The 18137-nt window shown below is 39.6% G+C and overlaps 1 protein-coding gene across 1 annotated transcript in view; it reads right to left on the bottom strand.

The window, feature by feature from the left end:
* Window positions 1-509: 509 nt before the first annotated feature.
* Window positions 510-18137, bottom strand: part of MMS22L (MMS22 like, DNA repair protein) — an 81350-nt gene continuing 63722 nt past the window's right edge. Inside the window, exons 20-24 of the mRNA XM_070953819.1 lie at window positions 12887-13092; window positions 12190-12356; window positions 9877-9973; window positions 3547-3714; window positions 510-591 (exon numbers count right to left, since the gene is read on the bottom strand). Of these exons, the coding sequence (XP_070809920.1) occupies window positions 510-591; window positions 3547-3714; window positions 9877-9973; window positions 12190-12356; window positions 12887-13092 (720 nt within the window). The remainder of the gene's footprint in view (window positions 592-3546; window positions 3715-9876; window positions 9974-12189; window positions 12357-12886; window positions 13093-18137) is intronic.

Here is an 18137-nt window from a genome sequence, read left to right as displayed (position 1 = left end):
CACAAGATCGTCTGTTAACATAAGGTACTCAAGTTTCTTCACCACATCCTGGCCTTGCTCATGTGAAGTGTTGGTGTGCAAAACATTCAAGATGTCAAACTGAAAGACCTGACAGCTGATTTACTGGATCAGGAAAAAGATACTGTTGGAGATTGTGTTTCCCATTTCTTTTTAGTATTTAGTATATAACACATTTTTATTCTTGGCATAGCTTTCTAGTTCTGATAGATTGTAATGGCACCCAATGTTCATGTGAAATGAAAAAACATTCAGGGTATTTTGCATATGTTGTTTGAAGTTTTAAAATATTAAATCACATCTGCTTATATAAAAATATGCAGAAACATTATGTACCTATACACAGGAAATGTGTTGTCTGCATAAAGGACCAGCATTCTAGGGAACATCTCCCTCTCTCTCTCTCTCCACCCAAACACACACACACACACACACACACACACACACACACACACACACACACACACACACGCAAACCAATCAACATGCTGCTAATAGGACTCATTTTCCAGTTTCAGTATCTCCATTTGTCCAGGCTCTGTGAGGTGAGATAAAAGTCTTTTGTAGGCTTCTCTGTTAAGAAGGAAAACAAACAAAAGATATAACATTTTAATTAAAACCAGTGTCATAGAGCTTAAGAATCAGGCATGTCATTCTTTTGCTATTGTAAGCAAATCGACAATATTTTTTTCCTATAATTTTGTACTGTTTAGTGCAAGTCATGAGATTATTACTATTTTAGATTTTTTTTTTAAGTTATTGAAGCAACAGCTTGAGTCCATGGCAATTTTAATCATTATTTCAATCAACCTCTTCCTTGTCGCTACATTAACAGATGTCCTAGTTTACACCTCTATAATTCTCAGGCATATTGATCGGTGGTGAAATCCAAATTTTTTTACTACCGGTTCTGTGGGCGTGGTGTGGTGGGCGTGGCAGGGGAAGAATACTGCAAAATCTCCATTCCCACCCCACTCCAGGGGAAGGATACTTCAAAATCCCCATTCCCTCCCCACTCTGGGGCCAGCCAGAGGTGGTATTAGCCGGTTCTCTGAACTACTCAAAATTGCAGTTCTCCAGAACCTGTCAAAACCTGCTGGATTTCACCCCTGATATTGATCTAGAATTAGAGGAGCTGTAGCTTAGCAAAAGTTCTGCTACAGAAGTCAGGCTCACTATTGTGAATGGCTATGAAAGAATTTCCATTTAAGTTAAGTTTCAGAGTACAGGTCTCTCTTTCCAGATTTACATTCTTTAATCATCATCGGGAACAGTCCAAAAGAAATCCTTTCTTCTTATAAAGTGATCGCCATCCAGCTTATAAAATATTTATGTCCAATTCATTTATTTAAAATATTCTTTCCCCACTTTTCTCTTTAAAGCAGGGGTGTCAAACTCAAGGCCCCTGGGCTGGATCTGGCCCGCGGGGTGCTTAGATCTCTCCTGCGGGGCCGGCCTGGAAACAGCAAAGGACCAGCCCATGGAGCCTCTGCCAGTGAAAAAGGTTCATGGGGGGTGGGGGGGGTGCCCGCAACCCGAGCTCCATTTTCACTGGCAGAGGGCTGCAGGAGGAGGTCGCAGCCGAAAATGGGGCACAAACTAAAAACAAAACAAACTAAAAACAAAACAAAAGGAGAAATGTTTCCCCTTTTGCATTTGAGAATGCAAGAAGGGGCAGGAAAGAGGAAAGACAAAGATGGGAAGATGGGAAGAGAGCACGGAAGGAAAAATAAGGAAAGAGGGGAAGGAAGAAGAAAGGAGAATGAAGAAGGAAGGAAAAAGAAAAGGAAGGGAGGGAGGGAAGGAAGTAAAGAAGGAAGGGTCTTACAACAAGAATGAGTGAGGGTCTCAGGGAAGTCCTGGCTTAGCATTTGGCCATCACAGGTGCCCCCGACACGAGTGACATCGAGCTGGCCATGCCCACCCTGGCCACGGCCACCCATGGCCCTCCGAGGTCAAACACAACCCTGATGCAGCCCTCAATGAAATCGAGTTTGATACCCCTACTTTAAAGAGCACTCAAAAACAGGTATGGGTAGATATCTTTATCTTTATTAAATTTCTATACTGCCCTTCTCCCGAAGGACTCAGATATGAAGACTGCAGGGTGTAATCTAAGCTGAGATACAGACATTGGAAAAACCTGGAAGAGACGACAAAATAAGAATGCAGAACTTCCAGAATATACATTCACAAGTCCAGCCAAGTCCTTTTGGGTTGTTTGAGGAGGAACACCACTTGTTTTGAGCAACATATACTTTACTCTCAATCCAATTTTAGTTACATAATGCAGGCACCTAATCAAGGCATCTTGGACCAAATATGCATTTCCAACCACATAGAAGGTGGTCATTAAAAAGAAGAGGGCCCAAATAAGCAGGGATACAAATAAGAACCTGTTGAATGGCCTTTTTGTCGAGGCAGAATCATTCAAAGTTTGCATGTTATTATTTTACAACCAGAAAGAAAAACATACTAGAACAGAGAAAGCTAACTAGCAACAGGAATTATATATTTATATTATGTTGTTATCAATTTCTCTGCACTTAGGAAACAAGTAAAGGAAGTTAATAGAAGACTAAATTGGCTTTGTTTTCCACTTCCATTCCATAAGATAGCATCAGCATCATTTCAAAAAGATTAAAACTGCACCAGTTTAGAGCACGGGTCATTTCATATTCAATAAAATGACAACTGATTTGTGATTAAAATCACAGGGCCTTACTAAAAGCACACAATTTTCTTTCAGTTCAGAAAGCTTATTTTTTCATATCTCTACCCATAGTAACTCAGTATTAGGGTACCTGGTTTAAGGGTAGCATATTTCTTACAGCAAGAGATTCAAACCCGTAACGCATACTGATTAGGGAACTCTTATTATGGAGTTCACACAACAAAAGGCGTCGTGATGATTCCGACATCCATTTACTGCTGCATTTGTGTGGAAACTGAAAACAGGAAATCAAATTGGGTGGCGGGGGAGGGGGGGAGGGGAGAGGGAATCGAAATTGTAATCTCTATATATGAAAGAACTAAGCGAAAAGAACTGTGAATAACTTCTGCCTGAAGGAAATATGTACCATCCTTCAAAAAAGCTTTTGGAAAGAATGAGTGGACATCTCTTTGTTGCTCTAAATCAGGGGTGTCAAACTCAAGGCCTGGAGGCTGGATCCGGCCTGCAGGATGCTTAGATCTGGCCTGTAGGGCCACCCTGGAAACAGCGAAGGACCGGCCTGCAGTGCACCTCTGCCAGCGAAAACGGAGCTTGGGAGGGCCACATGCAGCTCTCCTGAGCTCCGTTTTCACTGGGAGAGGGTTGCAGGAGGCCGTCGCAGCCGAAAATGAAGCCCGGGAGCCTGTTTTCACTGCCAGAGCGCTCAGACCAGCACAGGCGCCCCCAAAACGAGTGATGTCAAACTGGCCATGCCCATCCTGGCCATATCCACACAAAACACAACCCTGATGTGGCCCTCAAAGAAATTGAGTTTGACACCCCTGCTCTAAAGCAACAGTAATCCCCAAACTTACCTTTGCAAGGTGTTTCTGCCAAGGCCTTGTTTGTACTCTGAATTTCTCAGGGCCTCAGTCATAGCCGGAATCAGACAGACGACCAGAGACTGGTCCAGAATCGCCACTGTTTCCAAGATGCTATAAACCTGATTATCATACACAGTAGTGTAATCTTGAATAAACTGCCTGTAGGCGGAGAGAAGGGCATTTATTGCAAAGATACCTTTTTGGTTTTCAGAAAACAGGCTCAGCCAAGAAATGCTTGCTTTTATTTGAAAAACAATTCATGGAGTATCTAAATGGATGCTATCTGGAAGCAGAAGGAAAGCAACCAATGCACACAGCTGAGAGTGTGCACACATGGGTGTGCAGACACACACACACACACATACATACAGTATATATATACACAGTGTATATGTGTGTGTGTATATATATACACAGACACACACAAATGTATGTATATATATATATACATACATACATACACATACATACATATACAAATATATTATTTTATTATAATATAAATATATATGTATAATTTATTATATATAAAATGTGTATATTACATAATTGAAAGCAATACACGAAATCACAATTTGTCTTCATCACAGATTAGAACAAGGATGGAAAAGTCCCTTTGTCATCCAATTCTGAGGCTATTATCAAAAATCCAGCTTGTATCCTCAGGAGCCATCCCAAGGAAGGACTAAATCCTGTTCAGAATTGTGTAAACATGCCCTTTTGAATCCTTAGGAATGCCTTTTCCAAAAGTAACGCTAAGCACTTCTTTCAGAACCAATTGTTATTAAAGCTCTGTGTTATGTTTAAAATGGAATTCCCAAGCCAAAATATTCTATTCTTATTTTAATGGCCATTTTATCAGCTCACCTTTAATTATTTAACCAATCTAAATTACAGCTCTCTGAATTCTTTAAGTGAATTCTGCATGAATCACGAAAAGAACAGTAGCATTTTTATCTGTTTGCTTGACTGTATGCACTTTTTTTCCCCCCTATGATCCCAGGCAACTAGGTGGACAAATCAATGCAGTTTTCTTTTTTTGGAAATGTGGTTGTCTTTTACCTAGGGATGACACAAAGTGACTGGTCCAAGATCACTCTTTTGGCTTCTACAGATAGTCCTTGACTTACAATCACAATTGCTACTGGGATTTCAGTCCCTAAACCCGTGATAGTGAACCTATAGCATCTGTTTCAGAGGTGGCACACAGCGCCCTCTCTGTGGGTCCGTGAGCTGTCGCCCCAGTTCAACTCCGCCGCACATACATGGGTGCCTCCCACCGGTCTTCGGGTCTCTGCCACGCATGCGTGGGGTGTGTGTGTATGTGCAGGCACATGCGGGGGCTGTGTGTGCATTTGTGTGGAGAGGGACGCATGTGGGGCCGCGAGTGCATGTGGGGGCAGGGCGCATGCAGGGGAACACACGTGTGCAGGCATGGGGGTGGGGCACATGCAGGCACGCTCACACATGCACAAGGGAGGGCACACATTGCATTTTGGTGATTCACGCATGCACGCATGCTTTGGGCACTCGTTTCTGAAAAGGTTAGCCATCACTGCCCTAAGCAATGTAGTATTTAAGTGAGTCGTCAAGTGATCAGATCTAATTTTACAACCATTTGGTCATTAAGTGAATCACATGCTCATTATGTAAACCCAGCTTTCCACACTGACATTGCTTGTTGGAAGTTAGCTGGGAAGATCACAAATTGTGATGACATGATCACCATAGGACACAGCAACCATCATAAATGTGAGCCAGTTGCCACAGTGGGATGGAGCCCATCAAGTGGCTTGTTTGATTGTGTGTTGTTGTCAGGGGAGTGAGGGGTTACTGTATTTCATTCTGTTATATTGTGGTTTTTTTATTGTTTGTAAGCCGCCCAGAGTCACTTAGAGTGAGTGAGCAGCCATATAAATTTCATGAATGAATGGATGGATGGATGGATGAGTGCTCAAGTTGCAACTGGATAACTGCAGAAGTGGTGCTGTTAGGAAATGATAATTACCTAACTTGTTGGGTTGGCAATATATAAACCCTCAATATAGCTTTAAGACTGTATTGCTGTATTGCATCATACTGTGTCCTGATTGGTTAGCTCTGTAGTCAATGTCCTTAAGAGGAAGCTTGAAACATGGTTTGTTTCTCTTTGCTGACCATTATTGCTCTTTGCTGATCGTTACTGCTCTTTGCTGTGTTTGCTACTGTTTGCAACTGTTTATTGTGTATGACTACAACGACTGGCAAGAAGACTTTGTTATTGGAATATCCCTGGACTATTGTTTTACTATCTACTGCTTTATCTGTGTATGACCTGGACTGTTTATTGGACTGTGCCTTATTACTATTTCCTAAAAGTAAACTCAGTGTATCTGTGTGTTGGCTGTGGTTATTCGCAACTGCTCTCAATCGCTTTCATGTGCACACCCTTGCTACTCTAGGATTGCTCTGCGAATTCCTTAACAGGTACAATGATCGCAACTTCAAGAACAGGTCATAGGTCATATAATGGCTATTATATAGGCTATTTTTCCAGAATGTTGTAACTCTGAACTATCTTTAAACAAATGGTTGCAAGTCAAGGACTATCTGAATGCCTAAAGCAGGATTAGAACTCAATTTTTCCAACACTTAGACAATACAAGCCTTTCTAGTTTAAGCTAATCTGAATTCATTGCTGAAATTAGAGATCTTTGGTAGGGTAATCCCTACAGAGACGTTAAACCCGCCTTTTGTTTCTCAACCCTGTTACTATGTCTCTGACTCACTGAAAGTGTCAATTATTCCAACCATCTTGCATAGTAGTCTGAAGCATTTATGTTTTCAATCTACAGCTCTGGATATTTGGGGAATCTCCTGGAGCAGATCTGGGTGATAGTGGTGGTGGTGTACAGCCAAGAACCACAAAGGAAAAAAAAAAGATATTGTACAACGAGAAAAAAGTCCAGAAGAAATGCATCTTCTATTCAGCAGTACGAACATCAGGAATCCAAGTTAAAAACGATCACATCTGCCCCTTTATTCAGAATGGAAGTGTGATTTTATCCACAATTTGCACTTGCTATCAATTTCTTCTCTTACAGTTATAATTGAAGATAAGTGTTTCTGACAGAACAATACTTCTTAGAAATCTAAATATGACTTTTCAGAGTACTCAGTGTTTTAGAAGCTGTCTGAAAAAAAAATATTTAACATGGAATGGATTCTTTGAAACAGGCACAAGGAATTCCTACATGGACACTAGTTAACATCATTAGGTTAAATATTTACAGCTAAATAAAAAGTCTGGCGAGTCGGGAGGCATACACATTTTTGCAATAAAAGCAAACATACAGGCAAGTTCAGCAAAACTGTTAAAAATGCAGCATTCCAGTAATCTGGTCATGGGGTAATGAAGTGTGGTCTCCAAATGTAGGGAATTAATTTACTATGACATAAATGTAGCAAGCCCATGATATTGTTAAATTTAGTATCTCGGTAAAATTGGTCTTGCAGTGGCAAGAAGGTGAATCTAAAGGAATCTGAGACCAATTTTTTTCCTCACAACTAGACAACCCGTGATCCCTTGGGTCATCGTTTCGGAGATATTTCCTTCTCAGATTTGTCAATGCCTTCAATAACGGCAGAGCTTGTATTATACCTGGAAAGTTCTTAAAAATTCAGCAAGATATGTAGAGATGTATATGCTTTGAAAAAAAGCCCGTGTTGAACTGTACAGCACAAAACATCAGCACAGGAAATGATTTATGACATTTTGTATTATGTCATAAATTGCTTCATAGAATGTTTACGCTATGAGTGAAATGTTTTATAAAAATTTGCCAAATTTCAATTCCATTTTGAATACATTCTGTAAGTTAGCCCATGTGAAGCAGTGGTGAAATCCAATTTTTTTTACTACCGGTTCTATGGGCGTGGCTTGGTGGGCGTGGCAGGGGAAGGATACTGCAAAATCTCCATTCCCACCCCACTCTGGGGCCAGCCAGAGGTGGTATTTGCCGATTCTCCGAACTACTCAAAATTTCTGCTACCAGTTCTCCAGAACCTGTCAGAACCTGCTGGATTTCACCTCTGATGTGAAGTATCTTGGTTCAATTGTTGTCCCAGTATGCATTATTTTGCCCAGTTACTTGAACGAATGGTTTAGTACTATGTAGAAACATAGATGAAGGAACAGCAATAAAATGGCTGAGATCAGGAGTATCTGTAAGGATGATCTAAAAAATCAAGATGGTGGCCACAATGGTGTAATCAATCCATCTTGTCTTTTTGGATCATCCCCTGAGGACAACATGGCTGACATGCAGCAATGGCTTTGCTTGAAGATGATGGTAAATGGGTGGAAGAATCTTTTAGATCAGGGGTCTCCAACCTTGGCAACTTTAAGACTTGTGGACTTCAACTCCCAGAGTCCCTCAGCCAGATTCAAGCCCAAACCCATTTATTTTTTTATTTTTATTTATTTATTTTGAATACTTCAAATATTATACTCTCTCCTCTATTTTCTCCACACGGGGAAAGGTGTGAGAATTGGGTAGAGGGAGGTAAATGGTCCAAAGTCACCAGATCGTTTCTATGTCTATGAGATAACTAGAATTTATAGTCTCTTGTTTCTAGTGGCTAGTGTTAGACAACGCAAAATGTTTCTAGTCCACACCATAACTACTATGTCAAACTAGTTTTTGATTTTAATTTTAAATTTGAAACAGGCGATCCAACTTTGTTGACAGCATTGCAATGCTATTCCAACCATATCAAATGTCTTCTGATCTTGAAAGCTTTGAGCTTGAAACATTTGCAATATGGACAGCCAATACTGAAACATTTACAGTAAACAACCCTTTCTGAGCTTGTAATGTTTCAAAACCAAAGCACTTTAGATACCTCTGTTATTTAAGGCATGATGAGAGTGTAAATTCAAAATACTTGGAAAAGACCAAATTTGGGAAAGATAACATTCAATATTAGGTGTCAAGAGTGTTTATAACGTGACTACTATTTTGAGACAACCCAGGAGCAAAATACAGGACACAGAGGTTTTGTCATTATAAACAGTGGTTTATATACAAGACTTCTATATACAGACATACACGTGGTAGGCACATACCAGGCAAGCAATCAGTCTTCAACTCTATCCGGAGAACTACAATGCAGATAGAACACAACGAGGAGAGTGATATACGAGGAGAGAGAGATGCCCTCTAATGGCCTCCCTTATATAGCCAGCTTCTTAAAACAGCAATAACCCTGCTGACTTCTATTCTGTCTGAAAGAGGCAATAACCCTGCTGACTCATCCTCAGTTATCATCTCGGTTTACAGCTTTACAGCAGCTGGTAACTATTAAATCATCATTACCTTAACATTAGGAAACAGTAACATTTATTCCTATGCTACACAAAATTTGTTCTCATGAATTTCAGGCTCCGCCATTACCTGTGGGGTTTGGAAAAGTCAGAGACCTCAAGCTATTAACGGTGAAGCAAAACAATCTTAAATTTCATGTAGTAACTTGATTTACAACCTATCGTTTAGTGACTGTTTGAAGTTACAAGGGCACTGAAAAAAGTGACATAATTTTTACACGATCATTGTAGCATGTGCTCAAAATTTGGGTATTTGACAACCAGCATGCATTTATGTCAGTTGCACTGTCCTAGGGTCATGTGCTTCCCATTCCCAGCTGGCTTCCAAAAAGCAAAGTCAATTGGGGAGGGCGAGCCAAATTTGCTTAATGGCCACATGATTCATTTAACAACTGCATTGATTTGCTTAACAACTTTGGCAAAAAAAGAAAAGGTCATAAAATTAGCAAAACTCACTTAACAACTGCCTTGTTTGGTAATGGAAGTTATGGGCTCAATGGTGGTCGTAAGCTGAGGACCACTGTATAAGTTTTAATTTACCACTTTCGAATCTCTCACCCTGGAAAGTCTTTAAATATTTATTGTACCAAATCTGCAGATGATCAAGAATATTTGTCAATGAGAGAGCAGCGACGGAGGAACGCACAGTGGAATTTCACAAGGCAGTATATAATTCTCCTTAAAGATGAAGCTTCAACGCACATTAAAACTCCTTTGTCTTCATGGCTGCAACTATGACAATCTCCCCCCTAGTATTCAACATCTACAGGGGGTGGGATGTGCGTGTGCTTCCTGATTTGTTGGCCAATCCACACAATAAACCATCTTGCCAAGAATGAAAGTATATAAACAATCCACATCAAATTATGTTAGGGATAATTAGTTGCTTAAAAGAACATGTTTTCTGTCAAATGCTTGCAATCATTTCGGTGCCAGTTGGCTAGTATTCTACTTACCTAAACACAGAAATCAGCTGGGTGGCAAGCTCGCCTCCTGGCCTTGTTTGGCAGCCTTCTACCAAGTACTGTAGTATCTCCGTTGAGAGTTTTTTAACTGCAAGAGACAAATTGCATTGAGCCTCGGAATAGCTACATCAAAAAGAGCCCTAGGAAGTTTATGAAATGATTGGGGTTGAGGGAGTGATTGTTTTTGGCATTATGATTCTGAGTGTCTCAAGGCCTAATGAATGTAAAACGTTTAAAGGGAAGATGCACAATGGAATAAATGACCACTAAATAGCTGGAGACCGAGTTTATATAATAATCTTTTAAGGCCTATTGAATTATTGAGAAAATCCAACCTCTTCGAGGTATATTTCTCTTAATTTTTGCTGTACAGAATCCTGAAGTGGCACATGTGAAATGTATCAGCTTTAGTAGGTCTGTTCAGGCCTCATGTTTCTCATGTGTGCACAATAGCAATAGGAGGATATGCTTATATACCAGTATATAAAGCAGTTTACAGTCTGAGCTGTTTACAGTCTGAGCGGTTTACAATGTCATATTTATTTACATATTTCCCCCAACAATCTGGGTCCTCACTTTACTGACCTCAGAAGAATGGGCTGAGTCAACCCTGAGCCCTCTCAGAATCGAACTTGAGGCTGTGGGCAGAGTTTGCCTGCAATATTGCAGTTTAACCACTGTGCCACATTAACCTTAGACAAACCGTTATCTCTCACCTTTGTTCTACCCAATAAACTAAATAGTTGAAATGGTAAACTAAAGTATTTGAATCTTAAAAGTACTCTCTAACTCAAGGTTGTTACCATTAATATTATATGAATATTCTGGAAGCATGACAATTAAGTCGTTGCAACCACAGAAGAGACCAAGCAATTCTCTTTCTAGAGCAGGGGTGTCAAACTCGCATCATCACAGTGGTGTCACGTGACCGATTGCAACTCCCCCCCCTTCACTAAACTGGGCGTGGGCGTGGGCAGCGTGTGACACATCCAGCCTGTAGGCCATGAGTTTGACAGCCCTGTTCTAGCGGGAATCTTGATTAGCAACTTAATCCAGGACCTGGATTCAGCAGCGGCTGAAGTGCTGCTACCAGGATTTCGCCCTAACTTTGTATTCTGTTAAAGTTGTTCTAAAGAGAACTTCATTCAATGAGAATTGTTCCTTTTCTGCCTAGGAAACAGTTCTAGGCAAAGCAGCCAACCCACATGAACTGAAAGTTTGGTAGAGGGGAGGTTCTGCATGACATCCAGTTTGATTTAATCACCTGAGCTCAAGACAGATTGCATAGTTGTGAAGAGGTAAAATAGTAGTAGAAGTAAACCTCGCATAACAATCCTAATTCGGACCGGAATTTCTGTCACTAAGCAAAATGATTGTTAGACAAAACATCACATGATTCTGCTGCTTGGTGACAGCAATTCCGATAGTCCCAGTTATTAGATAAAGACCATGGCACTGCTAGAAGACCTCACATTTCTTCTGCCTGTGGAAAGTGCTAGCTTCTCCTCCTTCCTCCCCAGCTGGGACAGTGAGCCCCCTTTGGTAGATGCGGTTCTGCCACCCTTGCTGCATATATCCCTGGCTGGTGCAGAAGGAGGAAGAAAACACAGAATGTCAGCCAGGAGCTGTAAAGGTAGGTGGCAGCAGAGTGCAGGATGGCCAAAAGCAGATTTGGGGGGGGGGGTGTTAGGCGGGTGGGAGGAACTGAAATGCACATTGTGGTTGTAAATGCTGGCCCACTGCCAAATGCCCAATTTTTGATAATGTGACCATGCTGTAACTTCAAGGACCAGTAATAAGTACCATCTGTTTAGTTTGCAACTTCAAATGGTCATTAAGCGAGGACTGCTTGTGCCTCCTTGAGCACTGGTTAGCTGTCACTAATATGCAAAGCAGCCCAGTAGGTATTTGTCATATTTGTCCTTGCATGGCTCTTACCCAGCTAGAAAGCTTTTCATTATATGTCAGTACAGAACCTATTTCTTCTCGAGTTAATTCTGTAGCTAGGGTTGTAAATTAAGCATTTGGAGTTTAAGAAATAAATGCCAGAATTTTTTTATCAATTTAGGTCTGATTATATCGATGATCAAATGATGCCAGTGGCTGATTCAAGACATTAACTATCTACTATAGTTGTAAGATCCTTTAATCACTCACAAGTCTATCGCCAGATTGGAAAATCTTTGTATTCACCACCATCCGTATATATTATCCTTGTACAATGAAGTCTGTGATCTTTTTCTTATACTTTCTGATATTCTAATGCACCTCTATATAGACAACAACAGAAGCTCCTAAGCTTACCCTGTGATTCATTAACCAATATGAGGCACTTTAAGACAGAAGGCAGCAACGTCTCAACATCATATATTTCAATGCTTTTGGTCCTTTGCAGTGCTTCAAGAGTGAAAGCTAACACCGATCCTAGGCGAGGAGGAGGGGCATTACCTTTGAACTGTAGATAATTTTCACTGGAAGAAAATAAAAAGAAATCATTCTATCATTCTTTAGGATACGTAATGGGAATTATATGTTTGTATGGTCTTCAGCTGCATTTTCACCCAAATTTTTTTACATACATGTTTCTTCCAAAATAAGACTGGGTCTTATATTAATTTTTGCTCCAAAAGATGCATTATGGCTTATTTTCCAGTTAGGTCTTATTTTGGGGGAAATACAGTACTAAACGCCTCTGTCTGGTTGACGATCTTAACTGGGGCTTATTTTGGGGGTAGGGCTTATATTACGAGCATCCTGAAAAATCATGCTGGGCTTATTTTACGGTTGAGTCTTATTTTCAGGGAAACAGGTTATACACAGTGTGTTCTGATGGAATTAAATCAATCCAGATATTTTTCAGCTAAAAAGTTCTGAGCATTTCCTCCTACAATATCATGCTTGTATTGCTTTCAAAGTAAAGACACCAATGCATTTTTTCCTCCACCAATTTAGCTATTAAACATTTAAATGCCAACCGTTGATTTTATTTTCTGGATGCTACCTGATGACTTGGACAGATGTCTTGTGTAGATGAATGGCTTCTGGAGTGGCAGCAGAACCGTGCAACGCCAGCAAGATGGGATGATGCCCGGCTTGAGATGACAGAAGAAAGCGTCCCAAATACTGGCGAATCACATTCCGTAACAATTGGTTCAAATAGGCACTCTGACTTTGAGACTGGCAATGGCAACATATAAAGGACAAGCCCTACAGAAGTGAAGGGGGGATGGGAAGGGAAGGGAACAATAATAATTTGCCACATTCAAATTGTGAATGCAAAACATCACTATCCTCATCAGGACATCCAACGAGTCTTCTATAAGTAGAATCTTCTAGAAATATCCTGGTGAGAATTCCTGGTAGCATCACTACCCCAACGTATCTGAAATTTCCAAATATATCAAGTGGGTGTTTTATTTATTAAAATGTACAAAAAGGGGATAAGATTTAAAAAAAACAAAAACAAAAACCAAGAACATATTTACTATCGGAGCTTGGTCATTTACACTTGCTTTGCCCCAAATCTAGGACAAAGAGTCTTTTTCTAGAGACAGGCAGGAGGGCTGCCGTAAAGGTAACAATGACCTATTAACTTACTGCAGGTCATGTGACCCAGGTGACTCTTGTGACTGAGAGTGAGAAATTTGAAGTATCTTTTGACTGTTCTTCTCTGTTCCATTTTATCCTTAATCACATATAGGTGGGCAAAGATTTTATTTTTATTCATTTGTATCCTGCCTTTATTATTTTTATAATTAACTCAAGGTGGAAAACATATTCAACACAACTTCCTCCTCCTATTTTCCCCACAACTACTCTGTGAGGTGGGTTGGTTGAGAGAGAGTGACTGGCCCAAAATCACAATCTTCTTGTTAGGTCCCTTAATGAGAATTATTGAACAACTTTTTAATTGTAAATAGAATGTTAGTATTATATTACTGAATAGAATACTGCTATTAATAAAATAATGAATGTTGGTATTCATAGTCTTGATTTAATGGTAGGTTATATTTAGTTTTTGATATAGTTTTAAATAAATGGTAATTGAGGCAATGAAATGTTTTATATATAGTGATGTATTTTTCTATATTATATTGTAAGTATAGTCTATTTCTTGGAAATATATACTACACAAATAAAATCAGCCAATAATATGATATCTGACTATTTCAGTTTGATGTAGTGGTTAAAGTGCTGACCTAGAAGCCAAGAGACTATGAGTTCTAGTCCCACTTAAGCATGAGAACTGACTGAGTGACTTTCAAACATTCATTACACACACACACACACACACACACAGAAAGAGAGAGGAGGGGGGAGAAAGAGAGAGCGGTGGCCTAGAGGTGGAGCTCTTGCCTCACAATCAGGAGGCTGTGAGTTCGATCCTAAGTAGAGGCAGATTTTCTATCTCTGGGAACACTGAGAATATATCTGCTGAACAAAACTCTGCATTGGCAACAGGAAGGGCATCTGGCCATTAAAACACTCTGCTAGCTCCATTCAGTTGCCCAGACACTGCCACACAAACATATACATACACACATACATACATACATACATGTATATATATATATATATACACGATTTTGCAATCTCTGTCTGCAAGTAAATAGCTTACAAAAGTAAGCTATGGAAATCATGTACTAAAGGGGTTATCACGATATTAAGATGTCGTTACAGAAGAGTTGAAAAATGTGGAGCCAAGTTTTAATCATGCTTGCCCCTTGTGGGCAGAGACCTACTGAGTGTTCTTATGAATTATCATGAATATCCATGAGAATTGCTAAAGGGAGGATGTTAAGATCTTCAAGGAAAAACACTATGTTACTTGGGAGGGTAAGATGTTTGACACATCATGCCACCTGGAAACTATGAAGCTAGGTTTTTGCTACTAAACTTGAGGGCTTCTACCTCACTCTTTCTGTCCATATTGGAAAATCTTTATTTCAGTGTCTTTAGTGTACTTGTAGCTCACCAGCCTCTGGTAGAAAGCTGAGTCTATAGCTTATCAGTTTTCAGGATGCACACAAAGAATCTATCAGTGTTAAAGGGGCCAGGCCATTTTTATATTAAAAAACAAACGAACAGCATTAATCAAAATGTTAAATACCTTTATCCAGGCCCTACGTTTACTTGTAAACATGCCACATTTGAAATGCAATCCGGCACTTGAAATACTTCAGAGACTTGGTGTGGATGATCTCAAGCAGACTGCCTTTTTCTCCCAAACCAAATTCTACTTTATAGAGAAGTTGGTTCAGGGGGTTAGCCACAAAATACCCAATAGCAGCTGGGATAAATTGAAATCCCCTTGGGTTCTGAAACGCCCCTTGAGCCTTCTGGCTCCATATAAGTCTATTTTATAATAATCAGATGAGTAGAAAATCACCCCTTGGTACCACCTGCTTGAACTTCTAGCCATTAATGATCCATGTCAGGCTTTCAAGCCTGTTTAGGAATACTTAAGTTTTATTGAGGTCTAACTCCAGGTGCTACTCTCTACAGAAGAGTGATAAAGATTAGTGTGCCCCTCTTTAGTCCGTGGTGATATTCATTGGACCAGTGCAGGGGTCTGCAACCTTAAATACTCAAAGAGCCATTTGGACCTGTTTCCCATAGAAAAGAAAACACTGGGAGCCACAAAACCTGGGTGGGCGTGGCCAACTCAATGTCATTCACTTCTACCAGTCACATGACCTCCCCTAGCCATGCCTACCCAGCCAGTCATTAGGGCAGAGAACCAGTTGTTAAAAAACACCGGGAACCACAAAATCCTTTTGATATATATATCTCTCTCCCCTCCCACCCACCCCCTCTCCCGCTCTCTCTGTATCTCTGAGTCTCTGCCCTGGCCGCTTCGCCATCCCCCGTCATCGCCTTTACCTTCTCAGGCCATGTGAGGAGTACTGGGAGAGGAGGACGAGGGGTGGGGCCAGCCAGTGGTGGGATCACCTGACAGGGAGCCACAGCAGAGGCCCAAAGAGCCGCATGCGGCTCCAGAGCCGCAGGTTGCTGACCCCTGGACCAGTGCATAATCTAAGAATAGCAGCATTATCATGTGCCTATCTGTAACATTTGGTTGACGACATTTTCTTTAGTTAAAAGATTGACAATGTAAAAATTAAGTTAGCCATGGGACAATATACAAATAAGGTATACAATTTATTATAGAATCATATAAAAGTTCCAAACAAATTTTAACATATTATTTGGTCATTAATATAAAATGCCTAGCTTAAATAAACAACAGGACTTACATTTTGCGTATTTGACCAAAAATTCTATTATGTAATTCAATTGTGCAGGAATAACTGACATAACTGATTTCTGACCTCCGGGTATTTCGCTGCGCACTCAAGACCCTATTGTTCCGCCAGGCTGGGTTAGCAACATAATTTTTAATTGGATGTTTTAAATTTTTGGGGTTTTTAAATTAAGCCAAATTTATTTAATACTTTTAAATTATTTTAAATTGATGTTTATTCTGTTTTTAAATAGGCTGTACACCGCCCTGAGTCCTTCGGGAGAAGGGCGGTATAGAAATAAAATTATTATTATTATTATTATTATTATTATTATTATTATTATTATTATTATTATTATTATTATAAACTGTGTTCGCATAATTCATAAAAGAATAAAACAAAATAAAGTCTTCTTTTGGGATACTAGTTGTTGAAGATCGCTTATCTATGGTTAAAAACATTTTTTTCTTATCTTGCTTCCGTCCAATAATTTAATTTTAGTTTTAGTATTTGGAATTAATATTTAAATTCCCCAAATTAAAAAATGAAAAGCAATGTCAGGAAACCTTTTGTGAAGGACCCCAATATTTTACATCTTATTTAAAAAACTATGAATGGTTTGGAGTATTCATTTCTGATCCTTTTTCTTATTTTATATGAAATTTATGCTTGTTGTAGCTAGAATAAAGAATATTCTGTTCATGACTTTTTGTTTGTTCTATGCATTTTTTCCTCCTATCTGCTTAAACAGGTTTTGTTGAAAACGCTTTCTAAGATTAACAGGAACAGAAGTAAATCATGACTCCATAACCATATGCAGTTATTATTGGAGAATTCATGAAGGATCATATATTGAATTCACACTAGCAAAATGATCAAGTGACAGCTAGCATTTTATCAGTAGAAGGAAGCTCTGCCACGGCCACTGCCACCAAGGAGTGTTGCTTTGCAGGGCGGCCAAAGGGCAAAGATGGAGGGGGGGGAGTTGAAGCCCCTTAGCAGTTGTAAGTGGGCACAGTCTGCCAAGTTCTCAAATTTTGGTCATGTGACAGTGGGGGTTACTCCAATGGCTGTTAACTTCAGGAACTCAGTGTTACATAATATATGTTCAGCACCATTTTAACTTCTGATGGCCACCAAACAAATGGTGTTTATGTGAGGAATATCCATAATCAGTGAATGATACATAAACAATCATTTGCTTCACTTAATGAGTGTGCGGAATCAGATAGATTAACTAGATTGATCAATGGTAAAAAAGATTCGGAATTTTATAACAGTTGGAAATTATGGTACGATTGGGTCCAGAAAAGGTGGGATAGAATAGATATATGATGATGTATATATATGATGGCAAGTATGTATGTATAAAGGAATGACTTTATATTTATGGACAATGTAATCACATTATACCATGGTGGCAGGATTGTATATTTTATTTGTGTATTGGTGTATAGAATATATTAATAAAAATTATTAAAAAAAAACCAATCATTTGCTTCAAAAGTGCAGTTTTCATTTTTTAAAACACATAAGGGAGAGAAATGTGCCTAGGTCAGGTATTTGAACAAGTAGCAAATACTTTTGAGATAATTAAAATCAAGCCTTGAGCATTGTGCACTCACCCCTAATCTTGCGGTACTTGTGAATTTAACGATATATGCATGTGCTCATTATTACCTCTATTATGCAAACACACGCATACTGTAGAATTTTTTTAACCCACCTTATTACTTTTATAAGTTATTCAAGGCGGCAAATAGACATAATACTCCTTCTTCTTTCTATTTTCTCCACAACAATCCTGTGAGGTGGGCTTGGGCTGAGAGAGAGTGTGACTTGCCCAACTCACAGACTCCTGATTTCTAGGCCAGCACCTACTACATCAAAGTGGTGCTTCTCTCCGTGTGTGTGTGTATGTGTATGTGTATGTGTATGTGTGTGTGTGTATGTATGTCCGTCCCTGTGTGTGTGTTTTCATATGAACATAGTGAACATAGAGAGACC

Source organism: Pituophis catenifer, unplaced genomic scaffold (genome assembly GCF_029215685.1).
Source record: "Pituophis catenifer annectens isolate HBS135680 unplaced genomic scaffold, rPitCat1.0.hap2 SCAF_1, whole genome shotgun sequence".
NCBI lineage: Eukaryota > Metazoa > Chordata > Lepidosauria > Squamata > Colubridae > Pituophis > Pituophis catenifer.
The sequence above is the reverse complement of the archived record's forward strand: the minus strand, read 5'-3'. Positions and strand labels throughout refer to the sequence as shown.